At 36.3% G+C, this 23,245-nt stretch overlaps 1 protein-coding gene across 1 annotated transcript in view; it reads right to left on the minus strand.

The window, feature by feature from the left end:
• Positions 1-1,839: 1,839 nt before the first annotated feature.
• Positions 1,840-23,245, minus strand: part of Itpr (Inositol 1,4,5,-trisphosphate receptor) — a 1,112,489-nt gene continuing 1,091,083 nt past the window's right edge. Inside the window, exons 58-59 of the mRNA XM_090401920.1 lie at positions 22,374-22,535; positions 1,840-1,945 (exon numbers count right to left, since the gene is read on the minus strand). Of these exons, the coding sequence (XP_090258046.1) occupies positions 1,859-1,945; positions 22,374-22,535 (249 nt within the window). The 3' untranslated portion in view covers positions 1,840-1,858. The remainder of the gene's footprint in view (positions 1,946-22,373; positions 22,536-23,245) is intronic.

Consider the following 23,245-nt stretch of genomic DNA (forward strand, 5'->3'; position numbering starts at 1 on the left):
TGTCTCCATAATTTCCAAAGATTAATTATGAGTATTTGATAGATGATGAACAGAAGGTGAGAGAAATAGCATTTTCTATTTCTCTCACCTTCTGTAATCTTCACTCTTCCTTTAATCGTAGAAGATTCGTATTAATCCCTCTGGGTTAATAGAATAAAATCCTCTCACCAACTTAAATGTCTCTATCATATCACCTCTTTTCCTCCTATCACTGAGCTCTGCAATCTGCATTTTTTTTCCCAACCTCTTTCCATAGCTAGCAGTCCAAAGTCCTGATATTGTCTTAGTCACTCATATCTGAACCTTCTTCAATGTTTCCACATCACACTGAAAAACCAGGTGACCAAATCTGAGCAAAATAGTCCAAGTGTGGTCTGACCAGTCCTTTATACAGTGGCACAACCACTTCCTTATCCCAAAATGTTAGAGTACTAGTACTTATCATAGTGGCACTACAATATGCACTACTACAATAACCATCACACCCAAATCTTAAATCTCATCCACTTCTTGCATTACAGCACTGTCAATATAGTACTCAGCCTTATATTTCTGCACTCCAAAATGCAACACCTTGCACATTAATATTAAAACTACAATCCCACTCCTTTGACCAAGTCAAAAGTCTATTCAAATCCTCCTGAAGGGATTCAGTCAGCAGTGCTACTTATAATTATTCCCAACTTTGAATCATCAGCAAACAGCTAAAGATCCCCAGTCAGTCCATGTGATATATCATCTACAAATAACTTAAACAGCAGGATCTCAAGACAAGGATGCACATTATCTGCACTCTTATTCATCATCTATATGGGTCACATTATGAAAGAAAGTCGTATTAAGCGTGATATTAGAATTTAAGATGTCAAACTTAGCTCTTGGCAGATGATGTTGCACTTCTGAATACATCTAATGTGCAAGTCTGCAGGATTCTCTAACTAAATTGAATAACAACTGCAACAAATTTGGCATGAAAATCAACAGTAAAAAGACCAAAACTATGAAAACAGGCAGAAACATAGAACACATCAACTGCATTCTAGAGAGCCTATAGAATAAGTAAAATATTTCAGCTATTTCAGTAAAGATGGCAAGTTCCAGTCTTAAGTTATGGATCTGAGAGTTGGGTTACAAATAAAGCACTTGATAAAAGACTAGAGACCACAGATATGAGTGTTCTGAGAAAAATTAGGAGAGTGAACAAATAGCATGAATGGCAGCATTATATTAAAAATGAAGATATCAGAAAGGAACTTGACATTGTTAGCATTCAAGAATGTGTAAGCAGATCTAATCTAAGGTGATGACCACTTAAACAGAATGGGTGAGTAAATGTTAGCAAAACAGGTGTTTAATGTCAAGATGGCAGGAAAGAGACCCAGAAGGTAGACCAAGATTCAGTTAGAAGTGCCTTAGAAGCACGGAATGTTAGATATGGCAATATTGAAGTGCTGACAAGTAATGGACTACTAATTTGGAGGAAAACTGTGGATAGGTGACTAATAATTATGTAGTGCCGCCATAGTAGCCTGAACATCCATTTAGGGTGTGTGTGTGTGTCAGAAAATTGATGACGACAAATTACAAATGAAGAATTGTAGAAAAAATACATTTTCAGCTGGTGCAGTAGATATATGATATAGTTAGCAGTAATGTAGTATGTTTTAATAGCAGATTTTGGCTATTTTGAACTTAAAATATTCTAGTACTTTGTTTATCAATATGCACATATTTTTGCATCTTTACTGCAACACAACACACCAATATTTATGTTAGCATTTATAGTTATTCATTTTCCCAAGTTGCAGTTTTCTGTTGAAACTGTAACCTTGTACTTACCTTTATCTACCGATGCTTATTATTGGCTGGACATTGTATGAAATGGTGCAGGTACTGGAGCATTTAGAAGTCCCAATCTTTGTTTCTGTTTTCTCTGTTCGGTCATCTATAAAAAAAAAAAAGTTGAGGTACACAGTTTGCAACAATGTTATATAAATGTTGTAATAGCCATGAAAAATGGATTATCTAAAAAACTACAAATGAAACAGTGATTTAGTAAGCTGCATGCAAAATAATATTAGTTAATTATATGTTATTAGTATATTAGTTAATTATATGTTATTAGTATATTAGTTAATTACATGTAATATGTATGTGTGGGAAGATGTTACGAATATTTATGTAGAGAGACTGAATAAGAAAAAAGAACAAGTGTGGATGTTCTGTCGATATTCTGATGGAGCATGAGACTTGCTTAAATATGAGTTGAAATAGTTTTAATATGAGTAGGGACCATGGTGTCATAACTGACATGGCAGTTAAAGATTGTACAAATGTTCAGAGAGTGTGTGTGGAAGTGATAGCGATGATTGACGATAAAGTGGGCAATAATGACACTGAAAAACAAAGTGCAATTAACAGTAAAGGATAAGTGGGGTTGACAGCAAACTAATGTGTGTCATTGGTGATAAAATGGTGAGAGTGAATGATAACAAAAAAAAGGATGCAAGATTTGAAAGTTGAGTTGTTGAAGATGAGACAGATGCAGAGTGAAGAAGATGAAAACAAATGATGTCAATATGAAAAAGATAACGAAAGACCTGTGAGTGGCATTGCATAGCAATTCGATAATTAGAGGTGTGGTAAATAAGAAGATGCACAAGGTTTGTTTTTCAGGAGATAAAATGAATAGAGTGATTGAGGCATTCGATATGTGGAGTAAGTGAGCAAAGGAGTTGGTAGTGGTAGTAGGAACAAATGACTGGGAACAAGGAGAATGTAAGACTGGATATAAGGAGGTTGTTGAGAAGGATTAAAGATAATAGTTGCCCAGGTATGAAGGTAATGAAATGAAGTAGAGACTGAAGATTGGGAATGATATGTTAGCAGAAATGTGTGAAGAGAAAGGAGTGTGGTAGTTTGTTAATGTAGAATGAGTTTGAAGAAAGAATTGAAATGTATAAGAGTGATGGACTACATTTGAATGGTTCTGGTGCGAGTCATTTGGAGACACTGTTGCTGGAAGGGACAGTAATGAGTGCAGAGAATGAATCTGAGCAAGTAAGAAGTGATGTAAAAGAGTAGGAGAGCAAGGAAGGAGAGATTGAAGTGGTGATTATATATGAAGAAGTGGGTGGCATGAGTGTAGAGAATGTGAAAACAAGTGTGCAAGACAAACAGGGAAACGGGCAAACTCAGAGTGGACAGGTGAAGCAAGAATGATGCTCCAAGAGGATATGAATGTGTGTGTAGACAAAAAGGGAAGGGGATGACCAGAGATGCAGGGAAAACATCAGATCTGAAGAAGGTTCTGGGATGAGTAAGGAGAAAAAGTAATAGATCGAGGAAAGTATGGAGAAGTCACATCTAATAAGTGGTATCAGTGAAACTTGTTATAGATCCAGGAATGAGCTGTTATGTTTGTACACAAATGCTAGAATTATCAGAAAGGGAAATGAAATAGTTGCATTTATTGAGTTTTCACCCAAAATTTGTTGGAATAAGTGAGACATACTTGGATGACGATGACATCCTGACAGGAATAGAGATAGAAGGGTATGATGTATTTCATGAAGAAAGAAAGGGTAAAGAGGGAGGTGAAGTGCTATTGATGATATAAAAAGAGTTAAGTCAATACAAGGAAGAGCTGCAAGGGAGAAAGGGGTAGCGGTTTTGAGGCAGTATAGTGTAGAGATAGATGTGAACAGAATGAATTAATTAGCTGGATGTTGCTAGACCTGGTAATGTCTATTAGCCAAGCAAATGGGAAGAGGGTGATTACTATGGGTGATTTCAATTACGGAAATATAAACTGAGGTCATGAGATAGCAACCAGAAATAAAGAAAATGAGTTTCTTGAGTTTTTGAAGGACAACTACCTCAGGCAGTATGTAATAGATGGTTCATAAAGACTGAGGGTCTTGGATTTGATCATATCATCAGAGGATGCTATTATAAATGAGGTGCCAAATCCCCCTTCATTTGGTGTGAGTGACCATGAAGTGATTACCTGATTTGTTGCCAACCATGTGAGGAAAGGGTATATGTACAACTACAATGCTGGTGATTATGAGAAGCTCAGGTGAGGAGTTGGGTGGAAGGGAGATCAATGCTACTTGAGTGATATTCAAGAATTATCTAGTAGAAGCGATGTCTAAATGCATTCAAGGGTCAGAAGGATAAATAAGGTAGTGTGAAACAGATGAATGAAGAGTTAAGCATATAATACAGAGAAAAAAGTATTATGGAGACATAAGAAGTGGTAATAATCAATTCCATGAGGAATACAAAGAACAGGCAAGGAGGATAACTTGGTTGGTAATGGTAGCAAAAGTTTAGCATGAGCAGCAGTTAGTTATGAAGCCAAAAAAAATCTAGGTAGTTCTTTCAATATGTAGCCAGAAAAAAAAAAAAAATCCAATCAATGCCATATAATCAAAATTATTATATGGCATTAATTGGAGAAAAGGTTATTATTATTATTATTATTTCGGGCAACTCAAAGAGTCGACAGACTTATTGAGGGAGGCCATAACATCATGTCAAGAACAACTATTCGACATTCACACAGTATCTATCATACCTCGCCTTGAACTCATTCACGGTCATAGCACCCACAACAGACTCTGGCAGCTTATTCCACTCATTTGCCACTCTCCAAGTAAAAAAACCTAGCTCTAACACCCTTGTTAACTACATTCTTGCCCAGCTTCCATGTATGGCCCCTAGTCCTCCCACCACCAGCCCTATTCTCAAAAATATCTTCTGGATTAATCTTATAGAAACCCTTCGGTAATTTGAATGTCTCAATCATATCACCCCTTTTCCGCCTATCAACCAATTTTTGCAACCCACGAATCTTCAATCTGTTCTCATAAGGTTCATTCCACAGACCTGCCACCATCTTAGTCACTCATCTCGGGATCCTCTCCACCTCCTCCCCATCAAGAAGAAACCCTGGCGCCCATATCTGGGCACAGTAATCCAGATGGGGTCTTATCAGGGCTCGATATAGACGAACAATAACTTGTTTGTCTCTGCTTGTTAAAGTATTTTTCAGTAACCAAGAGATTTGATGAGCTGATTTAGCCACTTTTACAATGTGCCCGCTAAACTTCAACTCCCTATCCACCAACACTCCCAAATCCCTGGCCTCATCAATCTCCTGGAGTACGGTTCCACCAGTGTGATATACTGCTGCTAATCTTTTCACTCCAAAATGCATAACCTTACATTTTGCCACATTAAATTGACATCCATTTTCCTTAGACCAGTCCTCCAAACTATCCTGAAAAATTTTGACATCCTGTGCACTCACAATTGCTCTACCCAACTTTGCATCATCAGCAAACAGGTGAACACTTCCTCTCAGATCCTTTCCTATATCGTTAACGAACAAAGTGAAAAGTAGTGGTCCAAGAACAGAACCCTGTGGCACACCACTAGTCACAAGCCGTCTTTTGGACTCCACTCCTGAATAAACCACTCTCTGGTATCTCTCCATCAACAACCCTCCTGTCCATCTCACCAACCCTATATCCATCCCCATCTGCTCCAGTTTACTGATTACAGTTCCATGTGGTATCCTGTCAAAGGCCTTGACAAGGTCCAGTAGAATCAGTGAAAACCCATTACTCTTATCCAGTTCAGTCGTCACTGTGTTATAAAACGTGAGCAAATTACTGAGGCATGATCTACCCTTCACAAAACCATGTTGTCCCCCATACAGTATCCCATTTTCATCTATCCAATTCCTGATATGCTAATCAGTCGGTAATTTACAACAGCAGTCTTGGAACCTCCTTTATGCAGTGGAACTATTTTCCCCTCTTTCAACCCCCTCGGGACTAACCCGGACCTGAAACTCAGATTAAACAAAATGGTCAAGGGTACTGACAATTCTTTAGCCACTTCACGTACGACACAAGCTGGAATACCATCCAACCCAACAGATGTATTGACTTTGAGGTTTTGTAATAGACTACTCACCTCCAAAAAACTGTTTAGGATTGTCTTTAGCCTGCATGGCCAATGTTCTTTCGTAATCCTCTTTTGCTTTTCTTACCACACTCGTTACCCTTCTGGTCTGGGCTTTATACTGTTCATGTATCTGCCGGTCACCTTTCTCCTTAAATTCCCTCCATAGTTGTTTTTTTTGCAGCTCAAGCTTAATGGTGTTATTCATCCATTTAACTCCTACTTGATTTGTTATTCGAACTCTAGGTATACAGTCAGCCACTGCTTCATACAAACACTTCTTAACTGCCTCCCATGCACTGTCAACTACTAGCCCTTGCAGTTTTACGTGCCAACGGCACTGTACCAATCAATCTCCTAAGCTTGTCATACTTATCAGCCCGATAATTCCATATGTACCCTGTCTTAATTGTAAATTCTACACCTTTAGCCACCTCCCAAGTCAAGACCCTATGATCGCTCTCACCAATTGGTGGCAACGTGGTCATATTCGTTACAGCCAAATTCTCATATGCAGTTACTAGGTCAAGCACTCTCACCGCTAGTATTTTCCATTACATGCTGTCGCAAATAGTTATCCCTTAATAACCGCATAAAATCCAATTCCTTCCTCCCATGTGTCCTCTCCTCCTCCTTCCAATCAATGTTACCAAAGTTGAAATGTCCCATAATAATTACCCTCCTTCCACTCATTTCTTCTATTTGCTTATGCATACTATTTCCACCATCTATTCCATTACCTGGTCTATAGCAGCACCCAATTGTATATTTTGTTCTGCTAGCCTCAATCTCACACCAAATAGCCTCAAATGTGCTCTTTTCTCTAGCCTGTAGTTCAACTTCTATTCTCCTTGGCTGTAGCTCATCAGCTATCATGAATAACACACCTCCCACCATTTTATTCTCCCTGTCTCTCCTGAACACACCATACCCCTCACATTCAATCCCACTAGCTGTGTTATCTTCTGTCAGCCATGTTTCACTAATGCCAATAACCTGTGATCTGGAAGTGCCAACCAAGGCCAAAAATTCTTCCTTCTTGTTCCTAATACTTCTGGCATTTGTATACATGAACTGTAGAAGCCGATTTGGCCCATCCCTATTTTGATGCCTTATACTAACTATCCCATTCTGATTCGTGGTCTTTCCTACTTGTTTGGGCATATTATACACAGACTCAACTGTCTCCCTAAAATCTGCATATCTACTCCCCCCCCCCCAATAACTGTAGTTTCCCCGGTTCTATACATTCACTTCCACTACATTCGACAACACCTTTTCAAGTCTCTGCACACCAAATCCATTCAAATGTAAACCATCCATTTTATATAAATCCTTTGGCCCATCGAACTCATTCCAAACATCCACAAATTCCACACCACTCATCATACATAATTCACGCATAAAGTCAATAGCAATTTTGCCCTCCTATACTCTTCACTGTCAAACCACAGCAACAGTCTCGCCATCCTAACTCTCTCACTCTTTTCCTTTGCTACCTCAAGCAATTCCTTCACATCCTCTCTCATAGCCTTTTTGTTTCCTTTCAAATCATTTGTACCCACTACCACTATCAATTCCTTCACCTGCTGTTTTTGCATTCTAATTGACTCACTTACATTCTTTATGTTCGCACCGGGTTGGTATGATTTTGTTAAACTCTCAACTAACACAGCTCTTACCAGGGAATCTCCATACAACACACACTCTTTCATTTTGTTTACACTCACTATCATACCCTTATTTTTTCTATCATACTTTTGCCGATTATTAGTCGGTACGCTTGTTAAAGATTTTTGCCAACACTCCAGCTGCTAGTTTACTCTATGTATTGCTCTGCATAATAGAGCTATTTCACTCATTGCGTCAGTGTCATCATTTTTATTCTCCGATGATTCATTCAATCGTTCTGTATGCTTAACTTCATTTTCTCTTTCAACGCCACTCTCACAGCTATCAGGTGCTACCTCGCAAATATCATCATTCATACCTCGAATATTGCTGTTATCTAGATTCTCACTTTTGACAATGATATCACTCACACGACCTGAAACACTCTAAGTCCCCACATTCTTTACACTTTTTGCATACATTCACTCCACTATCGTTGTTTAACCAGACTCCAACCGCTCTCCTCAATGCATACATTTCGCAAACGGTACACTGAATCAAGTCTTTTAAGTTAAGATTTTCAGACAAATATGGCAACCTGGACGCCATCTTTGTATTCCTCTTTATGGGAGCCATGTGCACAGATAATCAATCTATCAATTTACTATTAAAATACTCAAAAAACACACAAAAATCACCCAGACACGTTAAAATACTAAAAGTAAACAATACTATGTAAATACTATGCAAATTGATCAATTTTTACTCAAAAGGCAACTGCTGCAGAGAATATATTTGGGATATTTAATGAGCAGTTTATAAATGTCTTTCATGCTTGTGAATATGACATCATGGAGAGTTTGAGAGCAGTGAATGATTAGGAGGAGAGACTAACTGTGAGCAAAAAAAAAAGAGGTATATGGGGAATTAAGCAAACTCAATATTAATAATGCGGTAGGACTTGATGATATATCACCACATATTTTGAAGGAATGTGCCAGGGAATTGACATCTGCCTTGGCATGTTTAATATGAGTTTTACACTGGATCAAACTCCAAAGCAATGGAAAGATTGTATCAGTTCATAAAGAAGGTGACAGAGCTCAAGCAATAAATTACAGGCCAATCTGTATAGCAAGTGTTGTGGTTAAAGTGTTGGAGAGGATAGTGAGAACCAGGATCCAGAACTGAGTTGACAACAATGGTATTATCTTTGATGCACAGCATTGATTTGTAAAAGATAGGTCATGTTTAAATCATCTACTTACGTATTACAATAAGATGACAGCTGCATTGGAAGAGGGAGATGAATACACAGTAGTAAACTTAGATTTTGCAAAGGATTTTGATAGATTACCACATGATAAGTTGATAGTCAAACTAGAGTAGAAGAGGTTGGATATTAGACTAATGCATTGGATTGGAGATTAGCTATCTGATAGGCATCAATCAGTTGCGTATGGGGGAAGCAATATCACAGAAAAGGAGTCACTAGTGATGTGCCTCAAGAATCTATTTAGGACCGTTGCTGTTTAACCTGTATGTTAATGATATTATGGAAGATTTGAATGGGGATATTCAGCTGTTTGTAGATGATGCAAAGTTGGGAAACCTATCAGGAATAAAGCAGATGTAGCTTACAAGAAGAGTTGAATAGACTGAGAAATGGTCACAGAAGTGTGGATGCCGGTTCAGTGTTGCAAAATGTAAAGTTTCAAAATTTGGAAAGCAAAGATGGGATGTAGAATTTACTCTTGATGGGGATATATTGTTGGAGGTGGAGAAAACAAGAGATACTTGGGTGCTGGTGGATAAGGATTTAAAATTTCAAGGATACATTGTCAAAATTGTGAGGACAACACAATGAATTCTAGCAATGATGTAGAGGACAGTCACCTATAGAAGCAAAGAAATTCTAATTCCATTGTAAAGACCCTGATTATGCCACATATGGAATACTGTGCACAGATCTGGTCACCTGGTTTTCAAAAGGATGAAGAGATATTGGAAAGGGTCCAGAGGTGATTGACTAAGGTAGTTTTCTGATCTCTGGAATGTTGAGTATGAAGAAAGATTGAGAAGATGCAATTTGCAGTCTAGTAGACAGAAGGAAGAGAGGTGATATGATAGAGACATACAAGTTGGTAAGAGGTTTTAGGATTAATATCAGAGGTTTTTCATAAAATGGTGGGAGATTGGGGAAGAACAAGAGATCATCTCTGGAAGCTGTATAAGCAGGGGAAGGAGAAGCAGGTTTTGTGCATGGAGAGTTGTGAATGATTGGAATGCACTGCCTGAGAGCATTGTGTCTGCAGAGAATTTGAATGTGTTTAAGGCGTGGTATGATGAGCAGTGTGTATGACCAAAGGAACTTCCTAGATGAGTCTCTGACTCCATAGGGTCTTAGAATAATAGTATACTACATGATGGAGATGAAATATAAATCATATTTTGAAAATAAAGTCAGTCCTCAATTTATGATGGGGTTATGTTCTGATGATCCTGTCATAAGTAACTATATGAACAACAAAAGTATGTTAATAATTAATATACCTAAATGCTAAAATGTGTATGCTTGTTTATATTTATAGCTAATTTTACTCTTTGCTTATAGTGAAATAATACAATGCACAAATTCTAAAATAAAATTTCTGTATACACTTAGAGCAAGAGCAATTCTTCAAAGCTGATGTTGTATTAATTGAATTATTCATCAGAACAGGCAGAGGTGGCTAGATAATCTACAACAAATTCTTCAAATTCAGAATATGGAACAATTCTAGGATGAGGTGGCAACAGAATTGGGTTTCTTTAAAAAAATGTACATTTTACATGAGAAAAGTAATTACACCTTTCATCATTCTGATTGCTTTGCATTTTTTTTTTTTTCACCCAGAACTAGAAGTAAGTTTACAGACTTACTTCTATCTCTGTAAGGTAGAAGTAAGTCTGTAAGTCATTTGAGAGCTCGTCTTCTGCTTCACATCTTCATTATTAACCTCCAACTCTTCAGCTAGCAGCACTACAGGTCATGTCACTGTCCTTCTAACTTTGTCTTTGTCCAAATCCTGTGAATATATGAAAATATATTTTTAGCAGGTTCTTCCAAACTTTATTCATATACTCTGCTTCCACTTTACTCTATGCAGCATCTGCAAGACAGACAAGCAGCAATAGCCTGAGGAAAAAGACTTCTTAAATAATGTCTTGAAGATGGCAATAGCATCCTGGTCCATGGGTTGCAGAAGTGAGGTAGTATTCAGTGAAAGTGTTAATGGGATGGTCATCGTAAGTACAAGTGGTTGTAATGCAATCATAAGTCAAGGACTCTAACTGGTGATGTTTGATTCATTTTTAGTGATTCTATCTTGTTTATGTGTTTTTGATGTGTTTGCTATCTTGTTTCTAAGAGAATGCTTATGTAATTAATAATGGGGGAGACCAACTACTTGTATCATAAATTGTTTGTTACACCACTGATGCAAAACAGAAAGCAGGTGAATGCAACATGAGAGAGATGTATTCATTGCAAAAGGTGAAAACTGGTCAAGGAGAGCAAGAATGGTGAACATAGAGGTAGAAGTATTTCAAAAGTGCATGCCTCCAGTGTGGAGAGAGAGATTATCATTCAATATATATTTATCATTATATCATTCATAATATATTTTATATAATATAATACACAATATAATAATATATCAATAATATATATATATATATATTTAAAAAGAATGGAATGACTTAAACTGAGAGAAATGGAAAAAACAGTTTATTATAACTATACAACTAGTTTCAGCTTTTTAACAGCCTTTGTCAGGTGCACGTTATAAAAGAAATAAACATTAAACATGGAGGAAAAAATTGTAAACATCACATAAAGTAAATGTATATATTTAACATTAAAACATTAAAGTCAACGTATTCAAAGCTGTTCCCTCGTTGGCTACAATGTTAGATGTGAGCGTGCTTTTGGAATCTCATGAGCACCAGTATTTGATCAATCATAGCAGAATGACAGTCTGAAAGGTTGTAGCTTAGGTTGAGGATGATTTCCTTAGATTCTATAATCTTCCTTTCCAATTCGTCAAGGCAACGGAAAATGTTGTCAGATTTGTCCCAAAGGATAGTATCGCTATGGTTTTCTTCGTCAGAATTGGCTGAAAACAAAACATGGCTAGATAAAGCACTGGCACGTGTTCTCCTGTAAGCGATGTCGCTCTTGTGTTCCTCAATGCGTAACTCTATTGACTTATCTGTTTGGCCAAAGTAAGGAATGTCACAATCACACCAGATCTCATAAACACCAGGATATTTAAGATTATGATGACTAGGTTTTGGATGGCTTACTAGAGAACGGATTTTTGGAAGAGGAGTAAATAAAGTTTATATGTTGTATTTTTTAAGAACCTTGGCAAATTTGGGAGAAATTTGCTTATGTATGGTATGGAGATATTGCCTTTTACATTATTCAACACTTCATTATGGTGACTAGGAGTATTAAATATGAATTTTTTAGTAATCTTTTGAGAATATCCATTTAGTCAAAAAGTAGATCTAAGAAAATTGATTTCTTTATGAAGTTCAATCGGGTCATCAAGATGAGAGCGAGCTCTATGTCCGAAAGTAGAAATTATTCCAAATTTTTGAGTAGGATAATGATGGGATTGACTGTGGAGATATCTGTTGGTGTTGGTAGGTTTCCTGTAGATCGAGATTTTTAGTTTTTTCTGAAGAACGGGTCAGTCTGATGTCTAAAAAAGATGACCTGATTGAACTTCATAAAGAAATCAATTTTCTTAGATCTACTTTTTGACTAAATGGATATTCTCAAAAGATTACTAAAAAATTCCTATTTAATCCTCCTGGTTGCCATAATGAAGTGACGAATAATGTAAAAGGCAATATCTCCATACCATACATAAGCTCTGTTTCACCCAAATTAGCCAAGGTTCTTAAAAAATACAACATAAAAACTTAATTTACTCCTCTTCCAAAAATCCGTTCTCTAGTAAGCCATCCAAAACCTAGTCATCATAATCTTAAATATCCTGGTGTGACTGTGATGACATTCCTTACTTTGGCCAAACAGATAAGTCAATAGAATTACACACTGAGGAACACAAGAGGGACATCGCTTAAAAGAGAACACGTGCCAGTGCTTTATCTAGCCATGTTTTATTTTTGGCCAATTCTGATGAAGAAAACCATAGCTATACTATGCTTTGGGACAAATCTAACAACATTTTTCATTGCCATGACGAATTGGAAAGGAAGATTATAGAATCTAACGAAATCATCCTCAACCCTATACATCTAAACAACAACCAAAGCTACAACCTTTCAGACTGTTATTCTACTGAGATCAAATACTGGTGCTCATGAGATTCCAAAAGCACGCCTAACAATGTAGCCAATGAGGGAACAATTTTGAATAGGTCGACTTGAACGTTTTAACGTTAAATATATACATTTACTTTATGTGATGTTTAAATTTTTTTCCTCCATGTTTAATGGTTATTTCTTTTATAATGTGCACCTGATGAAGGCTGTTAAAAAAAGCTGAAACTAGTTGTGTAGTTATAATAAACTGTTTTTCCCATTTCTCTTGGTTTAAGTCATTCAATTCTTTTCAAAAATATGTATAACAACTGAGTAAATCGATCTTCATTCATATATATATATATATATATCATTCAATAATAATAATTATCATTATATGGCATCTCCATGAAGTCCATAGACTCATCGTGGGAGATGCACACTGATGTTTATACACACAAAACCTATCATACCTCTCCTTAAACTAATTCACTGTTAGGGCACTCATAACTAATTTTGGTAATATAATTCACTCATTCACCACATCATTTTCCATGCAAAAAAAATCTAGTTCACACATCTTTACTAACCACATTCTTACACAACTGCCACAGATGACTCTTAGTTCTCTGGCTATTTGTCACATATCCCCCAAGTCCCTAGCTGCTTCATTGGGCTAGGGACTTGAGGATACTTTTGCCCACAATGTCAATTTATTAAAATTATCTTGGAGGATATCTTAAACCACCTTTATCAACAATTGCACTCCCCAGTTTTGCAACATCAGCAAACAACAGAATATAACCTGGCCCCTTAAATGTTTCCCTATATCATTGATATACAAATTAAAGAGTAGTTGCCCTAGTATAGAACCCTGAGAATACTCCATTAGTCACTTTCATTCTTCTAGATTTCACTCCATTCATAGTGTCTGTCTGTCAGCCCATTCACTTTTTCTTTCTTTCTCCTGCCTGCTACACCACATAACAATAATTTTTCCATTTGCTCTAGCTGCAATTTTGTTCCCCCCCCCCATAAATGCTACAAGTATCATATCCATTCCATTCCCATTTACTCCAACTTTTGTAGTTGGAGGAAATGGGAATGCTACATAGCTTTCTGTATGGTATCTGCCAAATCCCTTTGCAAAGTCTAAGAGTATCATGATGTAGCCTTTTCCTTTATCAAATTCCACTGTCACTTTATTATAAAATGTGAATAAACTATTAAGACAGGACCTACCTTTTACAAAGCAGTGCTGCACACTATAGAGTATTGTATCCCTATCCACCCACTTGGATTTTACCTTTAACCAATTTTTTTCAAGATTTAAACAACCACTTCTGATATATTGTAATATATATATTATTTAATATATATATTCATATAATTCATATAATAAAAATCAATAATGAGGAAATTAAACAAGTAGATCATTACATATACTTAGGACAACAGATATCAATGGGAAAAAAAATATCATGGGCAAAATTAAAAGGTGCACGATGCTTTGGTGGAAAGCATTTGGAAAATTACATTCAATATTCAAAAGCCAACTACCATTATGCCTGAAGAGAAAAGTTTTTAACCAATGTATTCTTCCTATACTGACATATGGTTGTGAAATATGGACAGTGAATGCAAAGGAAATTCAAAAATTAAGAACAACACATTTAGTATGGAAAGGAGTATGCTTGGTATCACAAGATTGGATCACAAAAGGAATACATGGATAAGAAATCAAATCAAAGTCTCTGACATCATAGGAAGAGTGAAAAACTCAATGCCTAAAGACAAGATCAATAATGGACAAAAGAAGTACTGGATTGGATTCCATGAGAGGAAAAACGACCATGATGCCGACCTAAATTGGACAGACAGTTTTGGAGTAATCTTGGAAAGGCCTTCATCTAGCAGTGGATCGACAACAGATGCTGCTTCTGATGATGATATATTCATATATTATAACAACCACTCCTACATGATATGGGAGACTGCATACCTAAAATAAAGAGAGTAAATCAAGTGGGAGTTAAATGGATGAATATCATCATAATGCTGGAGCTGCAAAAAAAAAAAAAAAAAAAAAAAAAAAAACCAATCGTTGAAGGAATTTAAGGAGAAAGGTGATCTGCAGGTATGCGAATGGTACAAGGTACAGGCCAGAAGGGTAACTAGTGTGGTAAGAAAGGAAGTTAGCAATGCAGGCTAAAGGGAATCCCAAACAATTCTTTCAATATGCTGCAAGTGAAAGAAAGAATGTATATTTCAGAATGATTTTAATGAATGCCGATGGTAGGAAGGTAACTGAATCAGTCGAAATAGTAGAATTACTAAGTGAACATTTTGCAAGAGTATATCATCCAGGTGGTGATATTGCAAGAATGAGAGAGCCAAAGTCTTATACAGGAACTGAGGTAAATTAAATGGAGGTACCTAGCATATTACAGAACCTTAATGTGAATACAGCTGTGAGATTGGATGGTATACCAGCTCAAGTTTCACATGAAGTGGCAAGGGAATTGTCAGTGTCCTTGACCATATTGCTTAATCTTAGTCTCAGCTCTGGGTTAGTCCCAAGGGGGAAGGGGGGAGGAATAGGTGAAAATGGTTCCATTGCATAAAGGAGACTCCAAGACTGATGTAGCAAATTACTGACTGATCAGCATATCAGGAGTTGTTGTCAAAGTATTGGAGAAGTTGGTCATGAGCAAAATACAGGAATGGATAGATGTAAATGGGATACTGTATGGGGGGGGGGGTAGCATGGTTTTGTGAAGGGGTAGGTCATGCCTCGGTAACCTGCTCACATTTTATAATACAGTGACAGCTGAGTTGGATAAAGGTAATGAGTTTACAGGAATACTGCTGGACTTTGCAAAGGCCTTTGACAGGATACTACATCAGTAAACTGCAGCACATGATGGATAGGAAGGTGGTTGATGGAGAGATATCAGAGAGTAGATTATTCAGGAGTAGAATCCAAAAGATGGGCTGTGACTAGTGGCGTGCAGCAGGGTTCTGTTCTTGGACGACTATTGTTTAATTTGTTCATTAACGATACAGGAAAGGATCTGAGAGGAACTGTTTCAGTTATTTGCCAATGATGAAAAGTTGGGTAGAGCAATAGTTAATACAGATGATGTCAAAATTTTGCAGGAATGATTTGGATAGATTGGCAGACTGGGCAAAGGAGAATGGATGTCAGTTTGATGTTATGCATTTTGGGATGAAAAGATTACCAGCTGTATACCACAATGGTAGAACTGTACTCCAAGAAATTGATGAAGCCAGAGACTTAGGAGTGTAAGTGGATAGGGAGTTAAAGTTTATGGGGCACATAGCAAAAGTGGCTAAAGCAGTTCATCAAATCACTTGGTCACTGAAGAATACTTTGATGAGCAGAGACAAGCAGGTTATTGTTTCTCTTTACAGAGACCAGATAACATCCCATCTTGGCACTACTGCATGCAGATCTGGGTGCCAGGGTTTTTTGGTGATAAGAAGGATGTGGAGAGGATCCAGAGGCGACTGACCAAGATGGTAGCAGGTCTATGGAATGAACAGGTTGAAGATCTGTGGGTTATAGGTGGAAAACGGGTGATATGATTGAGATATACAAATTACTGAAGGGTTTTTACAAGATTAATTCAGAGGAAATTTTTCAGAACAGGTCTGGTGGTGGGACAACTAGGGGCCATCCATGGAAACTGAGTAAGGGTGTAATTAGCAAGGGTGTTAGAACTAGGTTTTTTGCTTGGAGTGAATGAGTGGAATAGGTTGCCAGAGTCTGTTGTGGGTGCCATGACTATGAATGAGTTCAAAGCAAAGTATGATAGATACTGCACTAATGTTGAATAGTTCTTGACATGATGTTTAGGGTCTCCCTCAATGAGTCTAAGGACTCCTTGGAGTTGCCCATAATAATAATAATATAGATAGTAGAGCTACAAGTCACAGTTTTTTAGAATGACATATTTCTGACATGTACAGCATCTTAGTGAATTTCAGATCATGGTGTTCAGGATTGTACACTCATTGTTATTCAATTTGATGTTTCAAGCGTAAAATTACAACATAAAAGATATAATATCTAAAACAGATCTAATTATTACTTTCAATATTTTATTAAAGTCAACCTGGCATCATCAGGGAGTGATATATATGATATATATATCTGGCCTGGTTGACCGAGTGGTTAGCATATCCGCTCTCCAACCAAAAGACTGTGGGTTTGAATCTTTCCATGTACATGGATATTTGTGATTGTCTGTGAAAATACTAGCGGTGATGGTGGATGGTAGATGGCATTGGGGTAGATGATGATGATGGTAGTTGTGGTTCATTGTATAGTTGGTGGATTGAGTGGTGGAGACAGAGTTGTAAAGTAGGTACCCTTCCTCGATGAGTCTTTGGACTCCCTGGAGGTGTCACGTAATTATAATAAAAATATACTCATACACACATGTGCACGCAGGCATGCATGAGTGAGACTGAAGTAGAGAAACAAAAAGCCTAAAATCTTAGACTGAGCCATTATGTGGCTCAGTCTAAAGATTCATCATGGGAGACCCACACTATTCATTAACACAATATCTATCATACATCTGGAACTTATTTACTGTTGGGGCACTCACAACCACTTCTGGCAATCCATTCAACTCATTCACCACTCTCCAAGTAAAGAACCTATTCCACACACACACCTTTGCTAACTACACTCCCAGGCAACTTCTAAGTGTGACCACTTGTTTTCCTCATATTCCCCATGCATTGAAGTGAAAAAAAAATTGTGTCAATTTTATAGAATCATTTTAGTAACTTATAAGTTGCTATCATATCCCTCTCCTCTGCCTATTTACTAAACTCCACAGCATATACCTTGAATCTATTCTAAAAGGGAACATTCCAGAGGTCTCTCACCAGCTTGGTCACTCATCTCTAAATCCTCTCCACCACCTCCCAATCCCCAAGAAACACATGTGATCAAATCTATGCACAGTAGTTAACATGTAGCTGATCATAACCTTATGAAGAGGGATAATAATCTCCCTATCTGTACTCGTCAATGTGTTCTTCAGAATCCAAGTAATACTCTGAACTATTTTGCCAACTCTTGCCACGTGTCCTCTGCATTTCAAATCTCTACCCACCATCACCCCAAATCCCTAGCCTCATTGATTTTCTGTAAATTAGTACCATCAATATGATATGAAGTATGTAATCTTTTCATCCTGAATTGCATTACCTTACATTTTCATTGAGTCCTTTGTCCACACTGCCAATTTATTTAATCACCCTGTAAGATGTCCACATCATCTTTATCAACTATTGCCCTTCCCGTTCTGCATCATCAGCGAATGACTGAATATCCCCCTCTTAAATCTTCTTCTATATCATTAATGTACAAATTAAAGAGCAGTAGTCCTAGTACAGAGTCCTGGATCACTCCACTAGTCAACCTCATTTGCCTCAATTTCACTGCACTATACACCACCCTATGATATCTATCAACCCCTATCCATGCCACCAGCCTCATATAACATTTGTGGGAAGGGATGTGTTTATCATTATCATGGGTCCTTCTAATTATCTATAATTATGCTAACTGTTCTAAATATGATACATAGACTGTAAGTGTCTCTGTACTGTTACAAAACGTTTAATTTTCTTGACCAAAAAGCTCTGGAAAGACTTTTAATGGGATTATATTGATGAAGTGCATATAATAAACAACTAAAAACCTTAACAGGAACCAAGGACTAATCTTGCCCGTGATCTGGAAACCCTTATCAGATCCTTCAAGTCACCAGAACTGAATTGTAGTGCCAACTATAGAATGTTCCTAAATAACAACAAGTGGTATCATGCACACTCTATGCATGTATTGTACGTGCTCTGTTCTTTGTTTAATATAATTGGAATCGGTTGATTATAGTTTGTAACAGTTTTTTTTACTTTTTAGTGCCTTACATCAGTACCCTGAAGATGCCAACAGCCTTAGTTGGTGAAACTAGTTGGTATAACATAGTTGTTTATTATATGCACTTGATCAATATAATCCAATTAAAAGTCTTTCCAGTCTCTGTACTGTATTTAGAAATACAATAAAACTACTTGTTTTTCTTGTTTCTGCAATAAAGCTTCATTTATTCTGCATAAAAATGAATCCTTAAATGTATTATAAGAAGTGAACTGCATCTGTTGATCTTCAATAAAATAATAGAATATGCAAGATATCTATTATTGATAAGATAGAACAGTTACTGACGAAAAGAAAAAAAAAAATCATAAGTGAATAAAAGAAAATTCTTAGGAAACCAAGTGAAATATAAATAAAATATAGAAATAAATACACATAACAGCACAGCAAATTTAAAAAGATGATCAGCTACTCCATCAAGCCAAATGCATCCCTTCCATGCCAAGATGAATCACCTGCTCACTGAATTAGCCTGCCTGTAGTTATTTATTGAATTACCAATGTATATAACTACTGGTTATTATTGGTTGGTATTCATATTTATCAAACAAATCTCTTTCACTCTGGAAAAAAAAAAAAAAAAAAGCTTTTTTTCAATTATTCGTTCCGATCAGCTAGAAGTGAATGTGTTAAACTGCCACATATCTGGGAGATATCATCCTCTAAGAATCAGCCCAATGGCCAAGAACACTCAATGCAGCTAATAGGTGGCACAATTTAAGATTTTAGCCCTTCCTTTGTTTTTTCCTCTTCTTTAGTCTTATACACTATCTACCAATAAATCTCTGACACCCTTGTTATTTGAAGTTATGGAACATTCCAGGTTTGTTAATAGCATAAAACCAGTGTACAGATAGTAGGAAGCAGTATTTCATTGTAGCATTTGAATAAATGTAGCCAAGAACACTCAATGCAGCTAATAGGTGGCACAATTTAAGATTTTAGCCCTTCCTTTGTTTTTTCCTCTTCTTTAGTCTTATACACTATCTACCAATAAATCTCTGACACCCTTGTTATTTGAAGTTATGGAACATTCCAGGTTTGTTAATAGCATAAAACCAGTGTACAGATAGTAGGAAGTAGTATTTCATTGTAGCATTTGAATACAGATGGTATGGACACCCTCATGTTCCTGAAGTCCCAAAATTGACTACAATTAACACAGACTATTCAAGATGAGTTCCAGAGCACCAGTAACACCATGGTGAGCACTATACTGTACAAAAAAAACTCTATTTACTGGGTTTCCATGTAAGATCAGCAACACACAAGAGCTGAACATTGAACAAGGCAGCTCGTCTGGCCTGGTGCAAAGAGCGTATGAACTGGACAATTGACCAGTGGAAAACAGTACTCTGGAAATAATCAAGAAAAATGTAATGTTTTTATGGGATACAATAATTGTTATTATTCTTATAAATAATGATTAGATGAAATGCATCGAGTGTTACTGGCATCATATATATCACCCCCCCCACACACACACACAATACGAGTGTTACCTGAACAAAGTTCTTTTTTTATTGTTTATAGGGATTGTTTATAGGGTTCAACTCAGCTGCAAAATTCATCCGAATAAAGAATGTTGACATTTTCCTTATGGGGACATTCACTTGGGATCTGCCAACTCAGCTGCAAAATTCATCCGAATAAAGAAGGTTGACATTTTCCTTATGGGGACATTCACTTGTATAATGAGAAAATATGGTATGTTTCCATACACATTTGATGTTTTTGTTTACTTAGTTTTATTATCATATGATATTTCCATGATTTCCTGTGGTTGGCTTGGACCCTGTCAAGGTTCATTGCTAAATTGAGGATAAAGAATTCATGAGAAACAGATTCATCATGTGTGTTAAAAGACAGATTCCATATCATTGTTCCTAAGTCCCCATGGAGCAGATGTACATGGAAGTAGGAAGGGCTACTCCAGATGCTATACTAGTAATATAGGAAGCTTGAGCCCTTTTCTCCAACCTGCAGAAGGAAATTTATGCTGTACCATTACTTTTACAGGCAACACATTAATCGATTCATTCTTGCTGCCATCCCAGATCATTCACCTTGTGAAGCAATGCAAGCACACCACCAAGATCTCCTCTTTCTAGATGTCCATGAGTTGCACTGCACATAACAATTTTACCAGTCTTCTTGGTTATTTCTTCCCCATGAAGGATTATTAATTGTTTGTGTTAATTGAAGAAACTGAATAACAAACATGGCTAGATCCCAGTGATTGTGATATGAAGAAAAGAAAGATAAATATAAAGAGGAAAAATGAAAAGAGCCAGCACTATCACTGAAAGGTTCCTTCTAATATGAATGGCCCTGCTTGACAATAGAGGGGATTCTCCAGTGATGGTGTTGGCTCTTTTCATTTTGTGGAGAGCTAGGCAAGTTAGCCTCTCTCTCTCTCGCCACAATATCAGCAAGTTGTAACATATTTTCAAGTGAAAGGAAGCAATAAATCTATGTAGGTTTATTATCTCCTCTTATATACACATTAGATAGCTTTACTTACTTTACATATTGTATAATGCATAACAGTGAGTATATTTATATTTGTTCAATGGATATACAAAGCATATAGAATATTTTTATTTATTAATTTTCTCCCCATATTTTCACATAACTTGATTTTAACACTGATCATATTATTATTATTATTATTCATGACACCTCCAAGGAGTCCGAAGACTCATCGCGGGAGGACACCTACTATACAACTGTCTCCACCACAACACCGAACCTCTACTACAAATCATCTCCATCAATGCCATCTACCATCCACCACAACTAGTATTTTTTGTCTGTAAATTGCATGTGTTTTGAAGGACTGATTTGTCTGTATGCGGGATGAAAAACCGGAGTTTCCGGGAGAAAACCCTGCTACCTCCGTATGAGAGTGGCTAACTCACCTTCGATTGAAAAATCTAATTCATTTATATTAAATGAATCATAGTTTGATTCATTGAGTATAATAATTGTTCTTTACTTCTATCACATGACCTTATAGTCTAATTATGAAGTCTAAACTGTAGTTTAAGTTAGATGCTTCTGATGATGATACCAATAGTAATGGAATGCTGGTATGGTTAATATATAACAAATTAGTAATTTTTCCCAAAAATCAAGTTGTTACAAATTACAACATAAAGGAATCACACATATACTGATGGTCTGTCTGCAAGTATAACATCAAAGTATACAAAATCAACATATAAGATCAAATCTTAAAGGATTTAAGATAATTTATTGAATTTACAACACTTTTTAATTTTGAGAAAAATAGCTAATTTATTACCCATTAACAATATGAACATTTCAACATTTACATTGTGACTTAAGCTGCTTAAGTCATTCTGGTTCTGCTGAAACATGTTTTATTTCCAATATCAAATTAATTCACATTATTGGAGTATTATAGGTCAGTCTGTCTTTTCTTTTCTGTTATATAAAATTTTAATTCAGAATTACATACCTGGTCCCTTAATTCTGATAACTGGTGAGAAAGTATAGCAACAAGTTTCTGTGTTGTTTCAAGTTGAGCCTGTAGAGTACGCATCTCATTTTGTTCACCTTCAGCTTCATCAGCAGCCAGGGACATTGCTCTCATTCTAGGAAACCATTCTAGATTACGATCCTATGAATTATGCACAACATGCATTATTGTCATCATTATTGTTATATGTAGAATATAGTTTTGCAGAAGATATATTATTATTGCATGTAGAATTAGGAAATTTAATATAACACTCCTCATGAGAAAGAAATTTGTCATTATAAGCAAGTATTAGATCAGATGGCAGTACAAAATGAGGGTATTTTCTATAGAGAATTAAGACACTTTCAATAGCTACACATTTCAGAAATTTTTTCAGCTGGCTCAATTTATTTAAAATTCATAAATATTATTATATAAATATTATTATTTATAATATAGTTCAATATTATTATAAATAACTAAAGATTGTAATAATTAAGTCTTTAGCTAGAATGGCTGGCTAAGCAGATGTTGCTTCCACTATTCAATTAATAGGCTACAAGTTTAAATCCTTCTATAGGTGTGCATGTCTTTAAATGGCTAACAATTTTACTGCCTCATGTGAAACACCACAACCATATTACTCATTGGTAGACTGAAATGGCTTCAAAAGAAGTTCAAGTATGATAGGTTTCTAGTTTTTCTTATTTAAATAGCAATTCACATTAAAAAAAAGTTCCTAGTTTTAGTTCCAAGAAGCTATACAAGCTCATCTAGAGCTTTACAAACATCTATGTCTGTAGTGGGATCCGAAAACCCATTAAAAGTTGGTTGGAGAGCAGATATGTTATATCTATTCTGCCAATCAG

This window comes from Typopeltis vanoorti, chromosome 2 (genome assembly GCF_054136105.1).
Source record: "Typopeltis vanoorti isolate ZY-2024b chromosome 2, IOZ_Tvanoo_1.0, whole genome shotgun sequence".
NCBI lineage: Eukaryota > Metazoa > Arthropoda > Arachnida > Uropygi > Thelyphonidae > Typopeltis > Typopeltis vanoorti.